Source organism: Halichoerus grypus, chromosome 15 (genome assembly GCF_964656455.1).
Source record: "Halichoerus grypus chromosome 15, mHalGry1.hap1.1, whole genome shotgun sequence".
Classification (NCBI taxonomy): Eukaryota; Metazoa; Chordata; class Mammalia; order Carnivora; family Phocidae; genus Halichoerus; species Halichoerus grypus.
In genome coordinates, this window is record NC_135726.1 from 26,268,876 (window position 1) to 26,287,105 (window position 18,230).

Consider the following 18,230-nt stretch of genomic DNA (forward strand, 5'->3'; position numbering starts at 1 on the left):
CCTGTTTGTGAAGGAGGGCCTGGAAGGAGGGACCCAGAGTGTCCAGCACACCTGGAAAGACGGGACCGGGAGGCTGGGAATGTGGCAAAGATAGCTGGGCAGGGCCAGGGTGAGCGCCACCCCTTCTAGGCCCCACCGGGGCTGGGGACAGGCCTGGAGCCATGTACAAAGCCCTGGGCCCCCCAAATTCCAGGGCAGATGGAACTGTAGCTCTGCTTTCTGCCACCTCCCACCACCACCGGCTTGTCCCAGTGGCTCCACGTGGTCTCCAGTCTCCAGGGCCAAGGCCTCCAGGCTTCTGGCTGCTTCAGTCCGTTTTCCATGCCAGAGCGACGTCTCCGCTCGCAAACCTGGTTGTGTCCTTCTGAGAACAGCGGTCCTGCTCCCCAAGGCCCTACAGCCCAGTGAAGGGCACGATAAGAACCATCGGGTGGCCCGCCCAGCACCTGTCCCGAGAAGGTGGGCTCCAGCCCAAGAGCCCTCCCTGCTACCTGAGCCAGCCTCAAAAACAGCACCTAGTGTTCAGGAGTTCTTTGAAGGGGGACAATTTGTTTGAAGGGTGTGCTCTCTGCCTGGGAAAGGGGGCTGGGTCCTTTCCCTCCCTGAGGATGGTGGGAGGTGCCCCCCAGGCCTAGCCCAGCAATGGGGCCCCACGGGACCTTGTGGAGACTGAGAGGTCTGTGAGGAGGGGGCTTCGCCTCCGTCCCGTCCAACTCCAGACCCCGGTGCCATTTTCCCCATCCCACCATCCCCCGGGAGCAGCTGGAGGCCGTGATGGGAGGCAAGTCTGATCCTCTCTTCTCGCAGCCCACCTTCGTCACCCCGGCCCACAAACTCGCTCCAGACATCACGTGACCAGCCAAGGGCTGAATTCTATCCCCACATCTGATTTCTTTGGCCGGTGAATTTTTTGGATGAGCCAAATTTTTCATTCAGGGGATTTTGTACCCGCACAATCTGGATTTCTGATTTATCATAAAAGGAGGGTGGTCTGGCCACACGGACCGTCATCTCTGCACCCCTGCACAGGACAGCGGGTGGCTGGAGCCGAGTGGCTTGGCATCTCCACTCCACCACAGACCCCAGCATTCCCCACTGCCTCCCCAACCCTGACGCCAAGTTGTCCTTTATCCAACCCCCATCCCCCCCGCCCCGCTAGTCCTGGTGGATAGTTTCCAGCAGTTGATTTTTTTCACACATGGCCTTCTCTCATCTCTGTTTCCTGATTGGCCCCAAGGTGTTTGTATCAGTGACTCTTAATAAAAGCACAGAAGAAAGTGCTCCAAATGTTTACAGTGGTTTCTTAGGTGATAACAACAGCTGATTTTTTTTTTCTGTGTGCTCTTCTACAGTTTCCAAACTCTCTACAATGAACATCTACTTCTTTAAATTCAAAAGACAAATGAGATAGTGCTTAAAAAGAAAGTCCTCCCCCGTCTTTAAGACTGAGATCCAGATCAAATGTTGTCTCCTACAGGAAGTCTTCCTGGATCCCCAGCCAGGAATGGTGGCTCCCCTTGTAGTTCCAGCCCCTTAAGAGCATGTTGGGCTCTAGGCCAGGGTCGCGGGGGGAGGCACGCTTCAGTCTTCCCGGTACTGGGGCAGAAACAAATCCGCACTGCTACGCTCCACAGTTCTTGCCACAAGAGGGCTTTGGGAGAGGCTGAGGGTCCCTGGGAGGGGTGGGCTTGGCAGTGGTGAGCAAGGGCGATGCAGCTTATAGAAAGGCCCAGATGGACAGACAGACCTAGCCCAGCCCAGCACGTCCAAGCCTGAGTCAAGGGCAGGCAAAGGCCCGTGCAGTAAATAAAGGTTTACGGCAGACAGCTCTTGGAAACCACAACCCAAAATACAGCCCTGGAATCAGGACCCTGCCCAGGGCTGAATGGGGGGCTGGAGAGGGAGGGCTGGAGAGGCTGACAGAGGGCCCTGGGCTCAGAGGTAGAGGAGTTGCTGCTATGCTCCGGGAGGGGGCTCTCCTCCTCCAGGGCTCTGGCTCAAAGCTCTGCCCCAACCCCATGCGCCCTGAGTACCACTCTCAGGCTAAAATGACAGGACTGCAGAGTGCCCTGGGGGCGGTCACCGGAGACAGATCGGCTATAGCGCAGGGCCCAGGATGCTGCCAGGCCTCACAGGACCTGACCTTGGGGCTCATGGGCTCCCATCCACAGCCATGAGGGCTGGGCCCAGCGGCAGTTGAGTTCAGACCGGCCTGCAGCCCCCAGTTAGGACGGCAGGGGTACGGTCCCACTCCCGAGCCCCTTGTGAGCTGGACCGGGGCACCGAGTAGCCCGCAGGCCAATTCAGAAGGCCCAGCCTGGGAGTCTGGCAACAGCCCCCTTCTCCCAAGGGGCTTGGGCCTTCTTCTTGAGTCTCTGGCTGACCCTCAAATTGTCAGGCCTGGCTTGTGGGGGTGGCAGGTGGGGGTGAGGAGAGGCCGCATCTCTGTTTCCTCACGCAGCTCCTGGCGGGTGGCTGGTGGCCTAGATGCGGCTGGACGAGGTGCTGCCCGAGCTGATGGGGAGCCTGGCACTGTCCGAGCTGTTCTTCAGTGGGGAGGGCCCGCCCCGGGCCTGCAGCCGCATGGACCAGTACCAGAGGAAGATGAAGAAGCCTGGGGGCAGTGAGGGGGCACAGGGTTCAGCAGGCGGGGGGCGGCCCTGACCCTTCCCCCCCTCCCTACACAGGCTACCAGCACCCCTGTGATTTGGGGGGGACCCCACCATACACCAGACACTGTGCAATGGCCTGAGCCCCATCTCATTTTATTCTGTCAAGGTTCTCAAGGGGTCAGGCCTATTCATTACTATTCTGCTTCACAAACGAGGAAACTGAGGCCCTGGGAGGCAAGGGGCCTTGGCTGAGCCAGGAGTTAAACCCTGGTGTTCAGGCTCCAGAGTACCTGTTTAGGCACCTCTGGGCCAGAACAGAGGGGTGTGTGTGTCTGTGTGTATCTGTCTGTCTGTCCTTGGGTGGTGGGGGTGTGCAGAGGGTGTAGGTAGAAGGACCCTGCTGGCACCAAGCCCCAGCCCTCAGGAGCCAGCCCCTCTGCTCCTCTCCCCTCCTCCCTGCCAACTACCCTTCAGCCTCGCTCCCCCTCCCTGTTCTTCCAACACGCAGCCTAGTGCTAGCTTCAGGACCTTTGCTCTTACTCCTCCCTCTGCCTGGCACGCTCTCTCCGTAGGCCAGACCTCCTCAGCCTGCGCCGCACACACGCCCCCCGGGGCACCTGTTACAATGCAGCTCTGATTCGGCAAGTCTGGGGAGGCCAGAGTCCCCGCGATGCTGATGCCCATGGGCCCGGGAACACACGTGGAGTCCCAAGGCCCTCGATCTCTCCCTGGCTGGACCCTTCTGTTGTCTTCAAATGTCTCCCACAGAGGCCTCCTTGGCCACCCTTCCCAAAGTGTCCACCAGCCCAGCCCAGCCCAGATGGTTCATCACATCGCCACCGACTGCCCTCCTCTGCGAGATCCCCTCAGATGGCTGCAGGCTTGCTCGTCACGCCTGGTCTTTCCCACAGGAGATGAGCTCCGTGGAAGGAAGGCCCTCACCCAACCAGTCCACAAATGTAGCCCCAAGGCTTAACACAGGGCCTGCACAAAGCAGGTACTCAACAAAGACTTGTCAGCTATGGCCTGGGGGCCCCCATTTTACAGACGGGAAGACTGAAGCCCAGAGAAGGGAAGCCTTCGGTTTGGGTCCATACCTTCCCTACCCCGCGCTCCACGCGTGGGCGCCCTGCCCGGGGCCGGGAGGGGATGGGGGGGTGGGCTCTTCTCCACGCCTACCTTGGAAGGAGGTGATGATGCTGAAGAAGTAGAGAACGACAAGCTGGAAGGTGCCCGAAGCAAAGGAGAAGAAGATCAAAGCCCAGGGCAGACCGAGGACCAGGCTGAGGCCCAGCAGCGTGAGCACGTGGGGCCACTTCTGGGCGTGCGGACGCAGCCTCAGGATCTGCGCCACCATGGTGCCCAGCATGGCCGTGTTGAACAGAAACACCAGGCTGAAGAGGCCCAGGTTGGTGACGTGGCTGACCAGGGAGTCCCGGATCCAGCACCTGGGGGCAGAGATGGGAGGGCTGAGTGCATGCTGGCGGGGCTGGCGCGGTGCTTCCCGGGCTGAGGACGTGCGCCTCGGGGAACCCAAGCCACAGGGGGCCGCCTCCAACACCGCTGACGCACGGGGGCACGTTACTTTCTTTCCAGTCCTCCGCGCCTTCATCCGCTCCAACCTCTATTCCCACTCACACAAAGCAACCCAGGCGCCGCACAAGGTCCCCGGCGAGGGACGGGCAAATCCAGGCCTGTGCTTACCCTCCCTGACCCCCCAGCCTCCGCCAGGCCGACACCTCCAGCAGCCCTGGCTCGGTCGGCGCGGCCTCGGCCCAGGCCGCTCTCTGGCCTCTGCCCCCCGAGGCCCGTGTTCCTGAGCCCGCTGTGCTCAGCCACTCACATGGAAGGGTAGATGACGCTCTCTGGGGTCCTCTGCACGGCCAGGATGATGGGGCCGTAGGTGTTCACGTCCACTACAGCCACCAGCATTACCAGGAAGATGGGGAAGCCTGCGGGGCCGCAAAGCATGGAGCTCTGTCCCCCGCCCTCTGGCAAGACCCTTCTCCCAGGCTTATATGCAGCTCCGTGTGGGGAGGGTCCTCCATGATCAGACTCGCCCCTGCCCCGCTCCAGTTTGGGTTTCCCATTGAGAGCCCCGTCTCCGCTGACCTTCCACCATCCCCCTCACCATCCCGGGGGCCCGTGGGAGAAAGGGCCTGCACTTCCCGCCGAGGGGCAGGACGTCACAAGGGGAGATGGGAGGCACAGACTGGGAGGGTGGGGGACAGCTGAAGGGGGTGCTTCCAGAGTCTGCACTGGGCCTTAACTTTGTCCACGGGCTGGAGCTTGAGAGCTCTCTCCAGAAGGGGTCACCCACCACCAAACACCTGGGTCTTGACACAGAGCCAACTCTGAAGGAATTTTATGTAAATCGATGGAGTGAACCAAGAAAGGGCCAGAGGAGAAACGGGGGGGGGGGGGGCAGCAAGTTGGGTGAGGGACATGTGGAGCCTGGCAGGCCTGTGCAACATCCAGAAGGACTTGCAGTGTGCCCCCTGGGCCTCCAGGTCTGACTGAGAGGTCTGGGCCATGGGTAAATTGGGTGGTCTTGGCCAAGAACAAATGCCAGAGCTACAGGGAATCTGTTACCTGAAGCTTAGGAGGATCCACAGACAGAGCCACTGCCAGGCTGAACTGGGTGAGTGGAGGACTGGATGACAGCCCACTCCTCCCCCAACTGGGTGCCTTTGAGCAGTGCACAACCTGCACATCCATACGCGGTGGCTCTGTCTGCAAACCCCGCTTTTAAAAGAGTGAGCGATGTAGAGAATATGTGTTTCTTGGGGCAATGCTCACCACTTCATCTTCCTAAAGGGGACCTTAGCCCAGCCCAGGTGAAGAACAGCTGAGGATGGGTGGGTGAAGGAAAGAGTGAGGGAACAGCGAGGTAAGCAGAGAAGTGGAACCAGGTGCCTGCATTTTACCAAGTAGAAGAGGCAGGTCTGGGGGCCCACCAACGCCCTCTCCCAACTTACCCCAGCCCATGATGCTCAGTTTGAGCAGGTAGCCAGGGACATAAGTGCCAAAGACCTCGACCACCAGTCGGTAGAGGTTGTAGCCCTCGAGGCCCATCCAGGAGAGGCAGGCGAGCAGAGAGAAGTGCAGGAAGATGGCGCTGGCGCGGCAGCCAGCCTCAGAGCCTGTCAGGGCCACCGGCTCACTCAGCAGAAAGCTCACGTCCAGCAGGAAGACCGCTAGCAGCAAGTTCATGTGCACTTTGATGGTGTAATCCCGAGGCTTCCTCCTGCACAGGGGAGGGGGTGGGGTCACCCAGGTGGCCAGCTTGGGAAGGTGGGGGGCAGCACTCCTCCACCAGGCAGCCTTCCCAGGGTATACACGCACACACACACACCCTATCCTATCCCTATGGCTGCAGCCAGGTCATTCCCCACCTGTCCCTGTGCACCTACTGTGTGCCCAACACCCACAGGCTCGGGCACCGTGGGCACATTTAACAACAGATTTAGCCACGGACAGAGCAAGCAAGACAAATCCAGCCACTATGATCAACCAGATGCTCCCAGAGTTGGAGGGGAAAGACTTTGGATTTGCTGCTGTTTTGGAGAATCCATGCCACCCGTGTTCTGTGTCCGCCTGTCTGTCTGCACAGCCGTGTGTCTGTGAGGCTGATTGTGTGTGGGGGGGGTCCTGTCTGTCTTCAGGTTTGCAAGTCTGTGTGCACATCCCAGCGCCCCTCCCGCCCCAAGACTCTACCCGATCCAGGGCACCTTGGGCATTTCCTCCCCCGCCCCCACGCGGGGACCTGCGCTCTGCCCGGCACCACCCACCACCTGTGCCGGAGGGCGGGACGGGATAGCCACGCCCCCCACCCGTGCGGACAGCGACACACCCCGCGTGCTCGCACCCACACCCCCACGCACACGGGCCCAGGCCCTGACTGCAGGTGGACCTCAACTCAAGCCAAGCCCAGTCTGACCATCCAGACCGGTCCACGCGGCCGGTGTGAGGATGGGTGCGGGCGCTCCTCACCCCACCCAAGCCTTTCCCTGGGGCTCCTTCTTCCTCGGGCACCCAAACAACAGAAGTGGAGTGCCAGAAGCTTCCATGGGGGGGATGGGGGAGGCTTTGTCAAACTCCAATACCCGCGGGGGCCGGGCCTTAAATCAGACACCGGACAATAGGGCGCTGGAAGGATCTCTCCACAGTGGCCACCGCTTGGCTCCCGAAACCGAGGCCTTGTGGACCTGGAGCCAGCCTGCCTGGGTGTAAGCCTGCCTCGGCCACTTCCTCGCTGTGTGACCTCAGGCAAGTCCCTTACCCTCTCTGAGCGCTCTTTCATAGGGCCCTTGTGAGGCCTGAACAAATTTCATGCATGTGAAGCACTTAGAACGTGGGAAGCTCCAGGAACATGTTGACCATGATTACAATTGTCACCATCGTATTATTATGTGCCCCCAGTGGTGACACATCTGATTCTTCAAAGGCAGAAATCTAGATTTTTATGTCACTTCTCCCCATGTACAGTGTTGATAATAAAGTTTGTAAGTGTCATGTCATCCAAACACCACAGAGCTGAGGAGGAGATGCAGCCCCCGCCTCTCAGGGCTCCTTCCTACAACCCCACATGCATTTTGGGGTGCGTCAAGCCAATCTCCAGGGTGGGTCTCCATGGTCGTGGGGTCCCGGCTTAGAGGCCCGGAAGGAAGGTTCTCCCTACCCCCGCCTTTCCCCGGCCGGCCCTACCTGTAGCAGAGGTAGGTGGCGATGGTGAGGACGCAGGCCAGAGCCGAGATGACGCAGCCCACGTAGGATACGACGGTCAGGTAGTGCTTGTGTACGGCGTCTACCTCCACAGATGGGGCCTGGGTCCACGAGACAGGCGGGGCCTGGCCTCAGTGTCCCCAGCTTGACACGGAGGGTTTGTCCCAAGTGAAGGGACAACCTGAGCTCCCCGGGAGGGGGGGCTCGGGCATCTATGAACCACCACCACCCCGAACCTAGCAGAGGGTGGTCCCGTGAGTGCATTCTTCGGAAGGAGAGAGGGTCTACAGTTTTCACGGCATCCTCAAATGGGTCCCCACCCACTACCGGCAAGAAGCCTCCACTAGAGGGCGCCTGGGTGGCTCAGCCCGTTAAGCGGTTTAAGCGTCTGCCTTCCGCTCAGGTCATGATCACGGGGTCCTGGGATCAAGTCCCATATCGGGCTCCCTGCTCAGCGGGGAGTCTGCTTCTCTCTCTCCCTCTCCCTCTCCCCCTCCCCACCGCTCGTGCTCTCTCTCTCTCTCACTCTCTCTCAAACAAATAAATAAAATCTTAAAAAAAAAAAAAAAAGAACCCTCCACCAGAGAATCCCTTTTCCGGCCTGGCACTCATTTTTTTCTATAATGTTCAACACTGGAGTGAGCACCCCACACCCAGGGAGGGCTGGGAGACCACTCCAATCCCTCAGAAGTCGGGTCCCAAGATTCTGGGAGAATGAACCTAGGACACAAAGCTTCTGTGATCTTGGGGACACTGAAGTCCTTTGTAAGGCCCTCCACAATGGGCCTCAGTATCTCCTCGAGGGCTCTTTGGAAACATACTTGTGCCCCTCGCCCAGCCTGTGGAATCAGAATTCTAGGTTAGGGCCAGGAATCTGCATTTTTATCATGCACCCAAATTTGGGAATAAAGAGCAAAGGTTTTAGTGACCAGCTCTTTTACTTACTAGCTGTGTGACCTTAGGTAAATTGCTTAAGCTCTCTGAGCCTCGGTTTCCTTATCTATAAAATAGGACAGCAGCAGGAGACGCCTCGGGGGCTGGTGCGAGGAACGAATGACATATATGTGAAAGGTGGCTGGCACGCAGCAAGAAACCAACCCAGGGTAGAGCTGCACGGGGCAGGAAGAGGACCACTCACCATGAGCACTGCAAAGTAGGTCAGGTGGTTGCAGAGGCAGGACGTCTGCGTCTCTCTCCCGATGGTCTCACACCCAGCATCACTCCAGCTCCCCGGGCTGCTCACTGAGGAAGGGTTCCATGGGGCTCTGATCAAGCCCAGTCCCTCAGGACCCCACTGGACCCCCCGAAATGCATAATTGTGTCACTTTTCTGAGCCTTTACTTCCCCTGGCAAATATCTAGTCTGCCATCATTCCTTCTTCAAAGCCCATTTTCTCCAGGAAGCCCTCCCTGATTAACCCCATCTCCCCGACTCTCCAGGACCCCCTTTCTCCTCCAGATACCCACCCAGCTCAGAGACCCCTCCACACTCACATGTTGGGTCTTCAACCCAGAATACGCACTGGAGAGTCACGTTTTTCTGTAGGGACAAGAAAGGAGAGTGGACCCCATCACAGCCCACTCCTTTCTGGGCCAGTTGGAGGAAGTCAGTGTCAGGCCACCACCCCATGTGGACCTGACTGGCTGAGGTCCTCAGCCAGCTGGTCATTTTGTTAAAGACAAGTGACTCAGGAGGCAGGGCAGAAAAGACAAACAGGGACCCTTGTCTCCTTGGCTGATTTGTCTGCACTCACCGGCTGTGGCTGGTGCTGGAAGGTGAGCACCACGGGCTCCGAGAGGTTGGCTACTTTGGTGTTCTGCACGATGATACCCAAGACCTTCTCACCCAGGACTTGACTGGAATTCTTGTCCTAGATACATGGGATGGGGGAGGAGAGGAAGTGGGGAGGGCTCAAGGCTGAGAAGGCCCAAATGTCCCCTAGTTTCTCTAGACTCCTGTCTCTCCCCCACACATTGCTCTGAGATGCTCAGTCTCCCTCTGGCAACAGTTCTTAAACATGTAGTCATTTACACTGTAGTGAAAACAACATAATTTAGCATTCTCCGGGGGGGATTCGCATGTCACAGTCCAGTTTCTGCCCTTACAAGGAAAGGCTCTAACTTCTGGACGAGGGCGCTTGGCTCTATGCCCGCCTTCCACCTCCCCATCAGACAGAAACTGCTTTCCCCAGTGCCCCCCACCTGGAACAGGGCTTGGCTGCTGAAGTCCACCAGAAGGAGTCTCTTTTCAGCCTCCCCTCTCCGGCCTTTGGTCTTCTGGAAGAGCGTGCGGGGCAGCTGCACCGAGTACTCCTGGACCTCACTCTGCTCCTCCTGCAGAGCAGAACCCCTGTGGGGCTCAGCCGGGGGGGGCTCCCAGGTCTCTACGCACCCCCGCCCCCCAACACCTTCCTGGATGCTGCCACCTCGACGCCCGCCTCCTCCAGGAAGCCCTCCTTTCCTTGGCTCCAGCCCTGGCTGGGGAGCCTGGTGGGTAGAGCCCAGGGCCCTGGGGGGCAAACAGGCCTGGGAGACTGCTGTGCCACCTGGGCTCCCCAGGGGGTAGCATGAGGGCAGCGTGGGTGGCTCCCGGCCGCTGGGCCCACGCAAGGGGCAGTCTCAAGGCTGACATGCACGTACGGGCGCTTTGGGTCTTCTGTTCCCACGGGGATACTATAGGAGCCCCTGATGTCGGTCCCCCCGCCCCCGCCCCATCCCCACCACTGTGCCAGGAAGGGTCCTCTGCCACGGGGCAGCCGCTAACAGGGGATTCTTTAGGCCCGAGCCCTTCCTTGTCAGCACGCATCTGGCTCCCAGAGGCCCCGGGGAGGGGAGGGTTCACGCCTCCACATCTGTTTCCTGCCCCGGCCAGCCTGGCCCCCGGCCCCTGACCCCTGACCTCGCGCCTGGAGTGGATGTGCAGGTCCTGGAAGCTAGCTGTGGGCTGCAGCTTCCACACCGTGGCGTTGACCAGATCCTCCTCGAAGGACAGCATGTCCCCTGGGAACTTCACAGAGGTCAGCTTCGACTCCAGGCTCTGCAGCCTCCTGGCAGGGGGAGAAGGGGCGGGGAGGTTGATCCAGGCGGACAGGGACATGGAGCTAGACGGGGACTCTCGGCAGAGACACAGGAAAGAGGCAGGCAGAGACAGGGGCGGGAGGGTCAGGGGGCAGCAGGGAGGGGGCACGAGAGAAAACAGCCCTAGGACTGGTGCTGCTGCGGGGGACAGAATGGCCTGTGGGCGAGTGGGGGGCGGGCTGAGAGGAAGCTGGAACATCAGAGCAAACAGGAAAGGGGGCGGTAATCCTGAGCACCAGGTTCCGGGCCCAGCTCTGCCTGGACTGACCCGCTCTGTGGCCATGGAGCAGCCCTACCCAAACCTGGGCCTCAGTCTGCCAAGCTCTCAAATGGGCTGGTCAGTTCTCCTTTCTTGGTGGGGAAGAGGGCTTGGGTGGCTGGCTGGGGATGGTGATACTTGTTTTTACAAAGGTCAGGGGCTCGGCCTGCGGGGCTGGATTTCGATTCTCCTCAAGGAGGAGGTGGCAAGATGAGGGCAACGTTGCAGCCCCAGGAGAGGCCTCCATCCTGCCTCCCACTCCAGGTCGCTGCCCTGCCCACATCCAGGTCTCTGGGGCCACACTTACTGGCTGGCAAGGGTGGACGAGGGCCTCCTCGAGTTCTTTCCGGGGTGCCTCAGAAGCTGGTTGAGCTGCTCAAGGTCCCTTTTCAGCTCACACATGTCCACTGAGGCATTGTGGGAGGCCTTCTGGGGAGGATCTGGAGGAGGGGACAGACAGAGGCCCTGAGGCTACGCTGGGAGCCAGGTGCGGGCCACACCCCTCCTACTCCCATTTAACCCTCTGGTGACTGTGAAGGCCTCTCGCCCCGGTTTTATAGAAGTTGAAACTGAGCCTTCAAAACGTGGGGTGGATCCCCCAAGGTCACCCAGAAGTCGGCCACATGCGGGCTCTGCCACACGGAACTCCCAGCAACTCCAGCCCCAGCAGGGCCAGCCAGGACACACCTGCCCCGGTGCCCTTCTGCCCACGCACCTGGAGCTGGGAGGGCCCACCCCAGGAGGGCTGGGGGGTGGGGGGCTTGTGTGGCCTCTGGTTCCTGACACCCACTCCCGTCTTTCCACGCTCGCTGCTCCCACCCTGCACAGGCCTCATCTTCCTTCACCTGGACCTTCCCTGCAGCCTCTGGATGGGACTTCGCCCCTCTGCCTTCACCCCTACCTTCCCACAGACCTTCCTGAAGCACACCTTGGATCACACCCTTCCCCTCCTCAGACACCTTCAATGGCTCCCCACTGCCTGGGAACAAAGCCTAAGCTCCGTGACCATGACCGGTCATTCAGACCCAGTCCACTGCCCAGCCTCCAGGCCTTTGTCCACGTTGTTCCTTCTGCCTGGAAGTCGCCTTACTGTGGAAGGAGAAGGTGAAGCCGGCAGCACTGGGCAGACTGGTGTTCTGGGGGCTCCACCAGGAGCTGACAGAGGTGGCGAGCAGCGGGGGGCCCTGAGCCAGGCTCTCCTTGTGGTGGCGGAAGCACAGGAGTCCAGAGGCTTGGTTACTCAGCAAGAAGTCGTTCTTGCCATAGCGAAGATGCAGTATCCCCACATGGCGGTTCCAGTACAAGCAGAAGTGGTAGAGGCCCCTGGGGTCAGGGAAGGGCTGGGAAGCCGGGAGCACTGCCAGGAAGGGAGCATGAATTGTGAGGGCTCCCTCTGAGTTCTTGATGGAGATGTGCAGCTCTGACGTCTGCTTGTAATGGAGGCTGCTCTTCTGTGTCTGGTTCCTCTGGCCACAGAAACGGAAGTCTTCACGGGCGCCCCCGCCAGGGGTACCTGGGGAGGTAAAGACTACAGATGGGACTCTGGGGCAGGGAGCAGCCAGGGGCAAGAGAGGGGTTTAGGCCTTGGGCCCAGAATACTGGATCCCAGTGCCTGGGATCTACATACGTTCCAAGGGCCTATACCTCAAAGGTCTACAAAAATGTGAATGTGCCCTACTCACAAATTACTAGCTTCAAATTATGAAAAGAACTAAAAATTAATAATAATTTCAAAGGCAAAAAACATTTTAATAGCAACAAAGTACTTCATGAGGCCATGCCTGCCATAGACGGTTGTGCAGGCTGTGCACTGCACAAGGATGCTCTGGCTGCAGAGCTGAGTGGGGCCAAAACCCAGTCCATGTTTCCCACCCCAAGCTGTGCACTGTGGGGCTGCATCTGCATAAAGAAGGGATGCCTTTTTCTGCAAGATACCATCCACTTGCTAAACTGTGTCTAAAGTCCCGTGCCTGCCCAAAGGGGTTAGTGGATATGCTGGCAGCTGTCCTAGACGTGGGGGCATTGTAATGTATGTCACAACAGTCCCAGGGCATCCCCAAGATAGCCTACCTTGAACCAGGAAGAGCAGACCTAGCAGGAACAGCGCCTTCTGCCGCAGCACTTGGGCGGCCATCTTCCTCCCCAAGGTCACCCTGAGAAGTCAGCACCTGAAAGAGGCCAGGAGTGTTAGCTGGGGCCAGATCTGCAAGGCGGTTGGGCCAGCCCTGCAGAGGGGGAGGCCGGTGTAGCTTGGGTGTGGGATGTGAGGTAAGGAAGCAAGTGTGGAAACAGCCCGTGGGTCTCCCCAGAGCTGCCAGAAGCTGAGCATCAAGGGGCAGTGGCTGTCCAGAGCCTGGCTGAGTTCAAGTCCTGGCTCCTCCTCTCACTTGCTGCATGACCCTGTGCAAGTCACAGAAAATGGGGCAAATAATAGTACTTTCTTCTAGACCCAGCAGTGATGGTGTCATCTTGGCTAGAATCTGGTGGGGAAGGCTCCACAGCACCATCTGGAACCACCCCCACCACCCTGCCCCTCCAGGCCTGGAGGAGATGCAGGAAAAAGGGGGCTCTTCGGGTTCTCCTCCAGGAACCTCACCATCATCATCCCCAAGACCCAGCTCAGAGGACACCTCCTTCGGGAAGCCTTCCCCAACTCCTTCTACAGTCAGTCCTGGCCTCCTTTGGCTTCCCACCACTGGCCAGGGCCTCCCCTGTCCCCCAGGCAATGCAGGATGGTGCAGTCCCTCCTCAGCTAGCGAGGCAGCTCCTGGCCCATCTTTGCCGACAGAGCTGAGTGCACGGGGGTTGCTGGACAAAGGCTGGGCAGTTGGACGGGTGAGTGAAATGAAGGATCAACGGCCCCGCAGCGCCCCCTGCAGGGAACGGTGGAGAAGGGTGCTTCCTGTCATGACCACCAGGGGGAGCCAGTTCCCAGGGCGCCCCCCGCCCCCGCCCCCAGCTGGAAAAAGGCTGACCGGGAGACACTGACAGTATGGCAGAAGGTCCAGTTCCCCCCTCAGCCCCACCCTGGTGTAGCGCGGGCACTTCTGCCCCTCCATGGCCTCCATTAGCTGAACACCAGTCTGCCCGCCTGTGTTCTCCCACCGCACCCCTGTACTTGTATTCATTGTCACTTCAGCTCTGTGAAGTGGGCCCTACCATTGGCCCCTTTCCCAGACAAGGAATCGGAAGCCCAAAGGGTTAAATGACCTGCCCAAGATTATTCCAGAGGCCAGGGCTTTCCCTGCCTGGTCAGGACTGTGGTGCCTGGCAGGAAACTGCATGCCTGGCACTGAGAGAGAGAAGCCAGGTGGCCTCCGCACGGCCAGCTGGCCCCGCGACTGAGCGCGGCGCGGACACACACACAGCCTCCTTCAGTTCATGGGGAACTGCATGTGGCTGTGGCGACACATGCCATCATCTGCCACAAGCCAGACGAAAGGAAGCCTGGAGACCTGGGTGCGCACGAGACGTCTCAGTTTAGGGGAAGCCAAGGGGCTCCCAGGAAGAGGTGGCTTTTGGACAGAATATTGGAGGGTAGCATTAAAGGGACAGGGGGCCCAGGCAGGAGCTCACTGTCTTCGTCCTTGAACTAACCTGACCCCCTGAAGCTAGAGCCAGTCTCCTATGTCCCACCACGCATAATGGAACCCCAATTTCAAGGGCCTTGTCAGTCCAGTTATTAGTCAACTGGGCTCATCATCTTGCCTCTGTGGCATCACAGGACCCCTTAGAAGAAGCCTATGAAAGTTTTTTAGGGAACGGTCACTGTCAACCAGGTTGTGATTTTTAAGGTGTCCCTCTGTGTTCTCCTCTCTGAGCATTTTGGCCCCTTTTGTAACTGCATCCTGCTGCCTCAGACCAACGGGAGGAAACCCAGCATCCGGAGACAGAGCTTTGTCCCTCCTGGAGCCCCTTCTTTTCTCCCCCTCCTGCCAGTCCCCGCTGCTAGCTACCTCTGATCCCCGAGACAAATGTCACCTCCCCCAGGCAGCCCCCCTCTCTGCAACCACTGCTCTATACTCGTGAACTCATAGCTGACAGATTACTTATGGATTTGGTCCAGATTCTCCATTTTATAGTATTTGCATTCAAGGCCCAGAGAGGGCCAATGGCTTCCTGACATCACACAGCAAGCAAAAACGGAGCTGGCCAAAAATCCATGTACCTCTATGGCCTGCTGACCTTCAAAGTGAGCTACCCCTGTTGGTAGACAAGGGCCCTGGACAGGGCAGAGTCATCCACTTCGCATCAACCCTCCTGGATTGAGCTTTGAGAGCAAAAAGGCCGAGACAAAGAAGTGACCTTCCAGTCACTGGAGGGGCACAAGCGAGGTTGCACGAAGTACACAGAGGGCATTCAAACACAGACGAGGAACCAACTGTGACTCTGACCCTTCCAGGCTCATCTCCACTCTACCCTGGCCACTCCAAGGTGGACCACGTTGTCCCCATGGGCATTCTTGGGATGTGAGTGGGAGGGTCTGCCTGGCTTCCTTTAACCCACTCAAGCAGTGGAGTGGACTCTGGAGCCAGACTGCCGGCGTTCAACTCCAACTTCTGCTCGCTAGCTGTGTGTCCTTGGGCTGGGTCCTCACCCTCTCTGGTCCTCACTTTCCACATCTGTACATGAATTGATGCTTATAAAGGACTGAGAACACGGCCATGCATGCGGTCGGCACCATAGGTGTCAACTACATATCTCTGTGTGCTTTCTGACTGGCTTATGCCTGCCCTAAGTCAACCCTTGGGCCTGTCACAGAGCCCTACTCCCTCCCTCCCACCTTCCATGCCCCCTGCCTTGTGGCCCTGGCCAGCTCAGCCTCTAGAGCACCTTGACGGGAAATTCTTAGAGCATGAAACTTTCCTTCCGGGAGCTCAATGGGAAGACTGGAACCCCACCCAGAAAACCTCCGTCCTTGCAGCCCTGACCTCTGGACCCTCTGAGGGGTAGGAGAGCGGGACCAGGGACAAAGAGAAGATTCCAGCCCCTACCAGGAAGGGGGAGGGCACTGCCTGGCTTGTCTGCTTGGCACCTTCCCAGCCCCATTTCACACTTCAGAGAACCCTGCCCACTCCCGTCGCACCCTCTTCCTTCCCTCCCTCCCCTGCCTGGGGGAGGGGCGGCCTGGGGGGGGACTATGGTCTGCCCCCTGTACACACACCCGCCGCCCTATGCAGCCGACTCTGACGCGGTCAGCATCCATGACGGGGGCCACACTGTCCCAGCACCTCCAACAGGGCTGCAGAATGCCCTGGTCACCACCCCCGGAGTCCCCCACTTGACTCAGCCAAGGAGGGAGGGGTCCTGTGCTCTGGAGGCTGAACCCCAGACCCAGGAGCCAGGGGCCCACACGTGGACCTCGACACAGACTACACGGGCGGAACCTAGTCCCTGGTCTCTGGAGCCGCGGACCAGCAGAGCGGGACAGACCTCGGGCGTCAGAGAGTCCTAAAGCCAAGCATCGGTGCGCAGACTAGGCTTCGTCAGACCTCACGCAGCACCGGCCAGAGCCAGGGCGCCGCCGAGAGGGGAACTCCAGCAGCACGGCGACGATCACAGCAGGAGCGTCACTCCGTGAGGCTGGTCCTACTGGTTTGCCATTTTACAGACGAGGAAACTGAGGCTAGGGAAGGGTTATCTGATCCAAGATCACCCCAGGTGGAGCCAAGACACAGACATGCGTCTCACCCTAGAGAACTCCTTGCAGAGCTGGTACTGGCCGAGGTCCTAGAGATGCACGCTCCCCCCGCTTTGGGAGACCCCCCAAAGAAAAGGAGATACGAATGAGGGGGCAGCCAAACCACCAGCAGGTGCAGACAGCTCCAGCCTGGGAGAGAGGGTCTGGGGGCCAAGTGCCCCAGGAGGGATCCCCTCCCACCTCCCCTTTTGGAGCAGCTGCCCTTGACTTCCCGCCTTCCGTAAACACACACAGGGAACAGAACGGTCTGGCCCAGCTTGACACAATGGGGGCCACCATCACAGGGTCCCCGGGGACACAGGCAGAGCGGAGGGTGACCAGGACTTGTCTTAGCCCACACTCCCCCACCCACCCCCAGGACTGGCTGGGCCCAGGAGAAGGAGCTCTGGCTCCCGCTCAGACCCAGCCCTGCCCATCCTCATGATGGGGGAGGGGGCACTGGGCAGGGGAACTACGGCTCACTTTCTCCCCCCCGGGGGCTTGAGTCACTTCCTCTGCCATCCGTGTGGAGCCACGAGTCACCGCTGGCCCAGTCCAGGCTCCTGGAAAACCCATTTCCTCGGAGGACAGAGGTGGAAGTTGAGTGGACAGGACCTGGTCGGCTTGGGGTTAACCCTTCATAGGCCCAGACCCGCCCCCCCAACTGCTTTTCTTCTCCTTCCCATTACACACACTGTGGACGTACCATCCCCACCTCCACGCGGGCCCTTTGCCTGGAATGCCTTCCCTATCCTTATGACAACCCAACCCATCTGTTGAGACTCAGTTAAGACACACCCTCCCCATGAAGTGTTACCTAACCACCCATCCCCTGTCAGGATTAACTACATGTTTGGGGGGGGTGGGAGGGTAGCCACGCCCCACCCTCCACTCTCTATGCCCCCCCTCCCCAGTGCCATGAGAAGTTCATATCAGAGGTGCGCAAACTTGCCGGTGGGTCAGAACCACCCCAGGGAGCTCACGAAAATGCAGACTCACACGCCCTGCACACTGAGGATCAGAGGCAGCAGGTCTGGGACGGGGCTCGGAGTCCGGCTTTAACAAGCGTCCCATTGATTGACGTTCCGAGGGCTTGGAACCACTGGGTTCCAAGCCTGGGATAACGGTAGCCGTGTTTTCCAGAGAAAGTCAGAGATGAGGGGGGCCCAGGCCCAGATCATTCAGCTGCTGAATGGCATGGCCTGGACTGGGGGTGCCTCTTGTCCACCCACTGGCAAGAACACATTGCCCCTCGATGGTTCACCTGGTGCTCAGCAGGGTGCCAGGAACCTGAAAGGGGCTTCCCAAAGGACAGAAGGGAGGAGGAGGGCCAGGGTGGAAGGGGAGCCCTGGAGTGGGTTTTCGGGTGTGAGCCTGATCTTGCCTTCCTTGGGGGTGGGACAGAAGGAAGAAGACCCAGCCCGACTGTCCTGCCCCAGCCTGGATCCTTAGCTGCTCTCCAGGAGGGGGCAACAGGGAGCTGCGGGCTACCCCCTTGAGCCTGGGGCAGAGGGCTTAGGAAAGAAGGATGTGACCCAAGACAGAGACAAGGAGACAGATGGGTGAGCATAAAGCCTTGAGAATATAAGCACGCATGCGAGTGTGGGTGCGTGCACACGCGCGTGTACGGGTCGGCAGGGGAGCACGGAGAAAGCAGAAGAAGGCTGGGAGTGGGGGCTGGTTAGCTCTGCGGAGGAGGAACAGAGGGCTGCTCAGACCTCAAAGGGCAGCCAGGGAAGGCAGTTAGAACAGAAGAGAGTGCAGCACTCGCAGGTGCTTCCTCCCTGGGGGTGGGGTGGGGGGCCGAGAAGACCCTCCCCTGGAGCTTTCCGAATTATTTGAGAAAGTAAATCTTACTTAGAAACACCAGCTATCCA

The 18,230-nt window shown here is 59.3% G+C and overlaps 1 protein-coding gene across 4 annotated transcripts in view; it reads right to left on the reverse strand.

Moving 5' to 3' along the window:
* Positions 1 to 1,281: 1,281 nt before the first annotated feature.
* The window catches only part of ADGRG1 (adhesion G protein-coupled receptor G1), a 37,214-nt gene continuing 20,265 nt past the window's right edge, over positions 1,282 to 18,230 (reverse strand). For all 4 annotated transcript variants that reach the window (XM_078062801.1, XM_036117528.2, XM_036117529.2 and 1 more), the window contains exons 2-14: positions 12,744 to 12,841; positions 11,764 to 12,186; positions 10,981 to 11,113; positions 10,236 to 10,383; positions 9,539 to 9,670; positions 9,091 to 9,207; positions 8,831 to 8,876; positions 8,476 to 8,579; positions 7,320 to 7,438; positions 5,591 to 5,859; positions 4,456 to 4,564; positions 3,792 to 4,060; positions 1,282 to 2,614 (exon numbers count right to left, since the gene is read on the reverse strand). In XM_078062801.1, the coding sequence (XP_077918927.1) occupies positions 2,484 to 2,614; positions 3,792 to 4,060; positions 4,456 to 4,564; positions 5,591 to 5,859; positions 7,320 to 7,438; positions 8,476 to 8,579; positions 8,831 to 8,876; positions 9,091 to 9,207; positions 9,539 to 9,670; positions 10,236 to 10,383; positions 10,981 to 11,113; positions 11,764 to 12,186; positions 12,744 to 12,807 (2,064 nt within the window). In that variant the 5' untranslated portion in view covers positions 12,808 to 12,841 and the 3' untranslated portion in view covers positions 1,282 to 2,483. The remainder of the gene's footprint in view (positions 2,615 to 3,791; positions 4,061 to 4,455; positions 4,565 to 5,590; positions 5,860 to 7,319; positions 7,439 to 8,475; positions 8,580 to 8,830; positions 8,877 to 9,090; positions 9,208 to 9,538; positions 9,671 to 10,235; positions 10,384 to 10,980; positions 11,114 to 11,763; positions 12,187 to 12,743; positions 12,842 to 18,230) is intronic.